General features: G+C 36.5%; 1 protein-coding gene across 7 annotated transcripts in view; it reads right to left on the bottom strand.

Moving 5' to 3' along the window:
• Window positions 1-225: 225 nt before the first annotated feature.
• Prpf4b (pre-mRNA processing factor 4B) overlaps window positions 226-6,379 on the bottom strand; it is a 32,597-nt gene continuing 26,443 nt past the window's right edge. The window contains exons 14-19 of one of the 7 annotated variants that reach the window (XM_055595130.1): window positions 5,914-6,000; window positions 4,188-4,926; window positions 3,644-3,689; window positions 3,049-3,135; window positions 2,229-2,791; window positions 226-408 (exon numbers count right to left, since the gene is read on the bottom strand). In XM_055595130.1, the coding sequence (XP_055451105.1) occupies window positions 4,723-4,926; window positions 5,914-6,000 (291 nt within the window). In that variant the 3' untranslated portion in view covers window positions 226-408; window positions 2,229-2,791; window positions 3,049-3,135; window positions 3,644-3,689; window positions 4,188-4,722. Of the gene's footprint in view, window positions 409-2,228; window positions 2,792-3,048; window positions 4,927-5,913; window positions 6,001-6,379 lie in introns of all 7 variants that reach the window. The other 6 variants (XM_055595128.1, XM_055595127.1, XM_055595129.1 and 3 more) reach the window with 6 other exon arrangements.

Here is a 6,379-nt window from a genome sequence, read left to right as displayed (position 1 = left end):
TGGGTCCTCATGCTTTTAAGACAAGCACTTTACTTACTGAGTGAGCCATCTTCTTAGGCCCCTCTTCTGCAATTGTTGGGTAAAACTTCCCATTTAAATTTAATGAACAAGCATGTCTGAGTAGAGGTTCTTTTCAAAGCACATCTGCCATTAGTGAAACAGGAGCTTAGAAATAATACCAGGTAAGAATGGTGACTATGAAGAAAACTTCAGTAGACAATATGATAGCAAGAGGAACACTTTATTAAGCTTCCTATTAAGTTGTTTGGGATCATATGCTGCTACAATACAAGTTACAACTCAAATGGTATCATGAACAATTAGGATACACATCAAGCATTTTCTGAGAGCAGCTTCCATATCTTGATCACTAAATGGAATGGTTCTTCGGAAGCACAGTCCCTTACCCTATATACAGAAGAAGAGAAAGTAAGGATGCCACAATACCTCCAAGTAACCAAAACCAAACCCAAACTTTATAGCCAACTTTGTATACTGCACTGACATGTAAAAATTACAAATGGATTTGCAGTGAACATTTATATATTTATATAAGTACACTATGTAGGAGAATAAATTCATGTTGAATATATAATGGCCACAGGCAATACTAAAAAAAAAAAAAAAATTACTTAGAGAGTACAACTGCTAATGGTGTCATAAGAAGGGAAATCACATACTATATAATCACATCTCATTATATACAATCTTGGCCAAAAAAATAAACATTCATTCCCTAAATAAAAAATCTAAATATTAATGCATGTAATTCTTTTTTTTATTTCAGAGTTTATTTCTACCTATGCTGCTAGAGCAGACTAGGAGAAATAGAAAACTGGGGCCAAAAAATGAGAACATTTCACCAACCCTGCTACATACCATAAAATATGCATTTTTGTATTCCAAAAACGTCCTGAGTATTTAGTCTCATTAGGAAAAAGGGTGGTAATTGCAATGGTAAGATTAAAAACAACAACAAAAAAACCCCACATTATTTTATTTTAAAACAAAACACCTGAGAAAGTAACCACTGGGAATGAAGAAACAGAATGATGTTAATCAGGACTTCAGCATAAATATAAATACTGGAGGTTGCTGTTTATAACATGCTGCTCCTATTCAGAATTGCCAAACTCCCTCACTTCTGACAGTCCTTGAGAAAAGAGTCTCCCAAGAGACCTAGCATCCATGCCTCCTCTAACCTTAGAGAAAATGCTTGAGTTTTCTGAATGCTCAAGGTGTGTGCATGCACTGCCCAAATAATGTTAAGAGGTCTCTGGATAGACTACCTGTATATATAATGATTACATGAATATCCACAATTTTGGTATTTTTTATTTCCTAAAAAAACACAATTACTTTAAATTTTTTCCAGAAGACAGTTTTTTGAACCTCAAGCTTCATAATCACTTGTCATTTTTGCTATAGAAAGCCTAAAGTTCATGTCAGTTTAATCTGAAAATTATTCAGCTACTCAGGAAGATGAACACAGGTTTGTTAAATAGGATCATTCACCAAATGACCACAGTGGTCCTATACAAACTTCCACCTCAGCAGTTAATACCTCCAATAGAATGCAGTGCATAACTAATACAGTTTACAAAGGTCCTTCAAGGTTGGGAGAACTGACAGTACAGTATGTTCTCACCTCCCCCATGTCCTCTATTACTATTTGAAGTCTTTGACATTAAAAAGCCGGGCATGAAGGACTAAGACAAAGTACAGCTATTAAAGGAATTGAACAGCTTATTAAAATTCTAGGCTACTCTTAAAATTTAGGCACTGGTAAAGCTAAAGCATTAAAAAAAAAAAAAAAAAAAAAAAAAAAGTGCGGGGAGGAGGGTCCCGTCATGTAGGCCAGGCAGACCTTTAACTCCAAATCCTTCCTCCCCCACTAGCCCAGTGCTGAGATTACAGGTGTGGCCAACACACCCAACTTGCAGATTACTTTCAAATGTACAGTAACTTGGCAGCTATTGCTTTCTTAGTGACCTTTAGAGCCCAATTTTGATAACTATGAAGTGTGGGCTTTCTATCTGACCCAACTTGATTTTTATTTTAGAGGGTGTAGCTGCAGAAAATATGATAAAAAACAAGCACTTTACAGATGAGCACAACAGTACTACTACTCTAAATACCACAGCAATGAAACCCAAATTATAATGCTCAAACTAAAACTTAGACACACACTAAATGAGAACTGAAAAGATCTTTTATGGGACAGAAACCTTGGCTCATGTCTTCTGGCTGCCGTCATCTTCCACTGAGCTGCACCTAAAACACAAAGAACAAGTAACAAGCAACTTTGTTTTTTTTTTTTTAAAGAGCAAGTAACAGCTTTGAAGGCATAAGATGAACTGTTTCTAGTGGAAATTAACTTATTAAATAACTATAAAACGAAGCCATGAAAATCAGCAGAAGCAAAGCATTAACTATTTTGAGTGAAAACAACTACAAAAGACTTGAATATGCAGCATACTAGCACCAAAATAAAGTAAATTATGGTGGGAAAATCACTACCCGTATCATTAAGGTGGACGCTGCACTGTGATGCCTTATTTAAAAGGCTTCACTCTACCTGCAGATGAAAATCACCTTGTATTTATTTTAGTAAGTCTAACCATGAAGAGACGGGGTGTAGGTTCATAGGTGGCTTATTATCTATCACCTTCCTGGCTGTGTAGTTCATTTCATGTCTTTAAATGGAGCATAACCCACCAGGAGAATGCTGCTATTCTGATATTCCATTCTTGAATGCACCAAAATGTGCATGCTTGTTGTAATTAGGTGCCTGGGTGAATAAAAAAATCCCATTTACAATGTAAAAATATTATTTAAACCCCCAAAATTTTTTGTTCTCCATAATCCTCAGGGAGAAAAGCAGTAAGTTTACCCACTCCCAACAGAAAAGATTTCATAGGACTTTGAAATTTCTCTTCTACCACCTTAAAAATACAAATTCCTTTGTGTTGCAAAACCAAGTTGATTTACATGATTTTGTTTTAAATTGTTGCTAAATGTTTATCTACACATGCTGTCAGAAATAACCTTGTTAAGAAGGTGAAGCTGGTGTCTCAGCAAATCAGACCCCTTGGAGAAGGCGTCGAATGGCCTGTGCCCCGCTTTCCTTTTTCTCTTTCCGCACCATCAAAAGGAAAAGTGAGAAAATAGCAGAAACATTAGTTAAATCCTGAGTTATACCCTATAACCTACAGGAATAACCTCACTACACTGAAAGCTGACAAAATTTGAAGGATTTTTTTCTGGATGAAATAATTAAGACCCTAATTATTAAAACAAAATTTAAAAATCAGGCTATACTGAGTTATATATTAGCAGGTAATACTTTCAGGAGAAAACAAAGACTGCTTTTAACTATTTACAGTTTACCTGACTTACCAGCACTGAAGACAAAATCTTTTAAAAATGGCTACCAATGCCTTGTTCACAAAAGACTTTATTATCTAGTGATGCATACTGAGAACATACAGAAATCTGCATGGTCCACTTCCCATGCAGTAGAACAATCTTCTCTTTACAGTAAGTGAGTGTCAACTGTTTATGCAATAGACAACACTTTAAAGTCACATTTTTAAAGAAAAGCTTCATTTACAAAAGAAATAAAAGGTAAAGAAGCAATTACCGCTTTTAAAAAGCAGCTGCTTTGTTCAAGAGTGGAAGGTTTACGCCTGTATTGAAAGACAACATGATCACAAATAATGCAGACAATGAACAAATGAAAAACACTTTTACCATAAAGCAGTACACTCTCCAAATGACATACAAATAGTTAAAAAATCTCATTATGTTGTCTACTTTTAAATATGAGGACTTTCAGAAGTAGGCCTCAACATTTTAATTAGTAAATGAAAACTGCAGTTTCTATGTCACTAAGAACTGTATTTAACAAAATGTATATAAAGTCTATAGCAAGTTGATTTAAAAAAATTAAAGTTAATAAGAAACAGTACACTGAAGGCGCTCTATCCATCAAGTGCATACGCTTCAAATTTTAAATGTGATGAACAGAACAGAAACTGTAACTATGCCACAGTTACGATGCCAAAAATAAAACAAGATCAGTTATCACACATGCAGGGAATTCTGCCACAAAGCTATCCCTCATTTTCAATTATTCCAATAAAATAACATCTTAAAACACTGGTGATGTTGATGGTTTAGCTTACCTTCAGTGTACTGAATGTTGTACACAACCTGCTTTAAAAGAGGAGACATCCCTGCAGGCAGGCTCAAGAAGGAACAGATTCCCTTCGGCACTGACTACACCAAGGGCATGCTGCTGTGGCCTGCACTCACACACCTAGGAAAACGTGAATATAAACAGCATTTATGCTGGCCATTGCATCTGAGACCAAACTGAAGCCAAGTCTGCTAAAAACAAGTCAACCACCCAGCACTGCTACTCATAACAGATGCTTTTTGTCTTTTATGTGAACTGCAACCATATACATTAGCACTGTAATTTTGTGCAGTCTTGGCAATTAAAACATTTCTACAGTGAAATTTCACATAAGACACAAAACAGATTAACTAACATTTCTAAAAGAAATATCACCCTTGGTGTTAATTCAAATATATCATGCTTCCTCAAATTTGCTGCAGAAATATTTATAAGTTTATATACATTAATAATAAACTGCTGTGAAATTTCTTCAGTCTTTGTATTTAATTACTCAAACCCTTGGAGTTTCTTCATCTCGTTTAAATTTTTTCCTGGATGAATGCATGCTGCAGGGCCTGGTTGATGCTAATTCGCTTAGCTGGGTCCAACATGAGGATCTGGTCCAACAAGTCCTTTAGCTGGTGCACTTTTTTACGTTGATCTTCAGGAAGTCGCTGGCACCCAATCAAGTCAGCCAACAGGTCCTTAGTTGGATTAATGGTGCTCATGACAGTAACTTTCTCCTAAAAATGATTTTTACAATGCATAGCTCTAAGTTACATGTAAATCAGACATTGACTTTTTTTTTTGTCTACCAAAATATTAATATGTAAACAGGAATACTTATGATCAATCAGTTTTGAAATTTTCATGTGGCTTTATACTCCACATCTTTTCAAAGAGCAATCAAGAAACTTAAATGGAAAAGCTCCCCAAATTAGCCATGAAAATGCAGTGAGCATCTGCTGCCTGAACTGTGCTATCTTTGGCTTCACTCTTCAGGGGCAGGAGATGGTCAGAACCATGTCAACACCAGGACATGTTACTCAGTGCTCTGATACAGCAAGGCTGTGGTATTATAGGCCAAACATTAGCAATTCTTACTCCAGCCCGTAGGTTTCAGAAAGGCTGATAGAGAATGCATATGTCAGCAATACTGAATAAAGGTGTTGAGGAGAGGAGGTCATTCAGGATATGACTCAGCCCAAGGAAGTCTGGGAGCAAAGGCAGCAAGGCTGCCTGAACCTGGGCTTCTTGGCTAAGAGTGGATTTACAGGGAAAAGAAAAATGCTGAAGATGGCAGAGTTCATATGATAAAGACCTTGGCTTGTTGCTGCAAAACTCAAACTATATAGAGAACTTCCAACAGTAATATAGAAGATACATGGGAAGCCAGACCAAGGGAATCTAAGGGAGGGGTGGCAAGAACCCACACATGAACTATTATCATCTTAGAGAAATGTTTTAAATCCCTTTATTATTTTCATAGCCTGATATACTTTATTCAGAAATTAATAGCAAAATGGAATGGCATATTTTGTTGCCATTTTAAAAATAATCACAATTCCACCCAGCACACATTATTCAATTCATGGGTAATAAAGCATATAGTGTCATGAATTTAGCACAGTGGTAGAGCACTGACCTACTTGGTGTGAACCCCCATTTCAATCTCATACTTCAAAGACAAAACAGCAACAACTACTACATCACATACAAGCCAGACTTACCCTCTCTGTCACTTTATCAACCTCTATGTACATGAAGTTCAGATTTTGGTCAAAATGTTGATCTTTGAATACACCTTTCCGAATCATCTAAAAACAAAGAAAAGAAATGGCTTTGAAACTACTACAAAGCTTGCCTGTCACATTACCAACTCTAGGTAATAATTCACGCAAACATTATTTAGGACCCTCTTGCAGTGCTCAGAACCCAAAGTACTTTCAAGTCTGCAGTGCTCAGCTACCCTCTGTTCTGACCAATGTAGCCCAACACGCTAATTAGCTACCCAACTAACCAACCAACCAACATGCAGTTCCTTCCATTCTGTCTCCACACAGCCGCAATCTTTCTCATCAAAAAGGGTATCACCTTCCTGTTACTGAAAAGGGAGTTCCCTTTGATAGCTCTTGGCTGGTGAGAACCATTTAACGAAAACACCTGCAACAAGAAAGGAGCTAAGGTGTCAGCATA

This window comes from Psammomys obesus, unplaced genomic scaffold (assembly GCF_907164565.1).
Source record: "Psammomys obesus unplaced genomic scaffold, mPsaObe1.curated_primary_1811, whole genome shotgun sequence".
Classification (NCBI taxonomy): domain Eukaryota; kingdom Metazoa; phylum Chordata; class Mammalia; order Rodentia; family Muridae; genus Psammomys; species Psammomys obesus.
The sequence above is the reverse complement of the archived record's forward strand: the minus strand, read 5'-3'. Positions and strand labels throughout refer to the sequence as shown.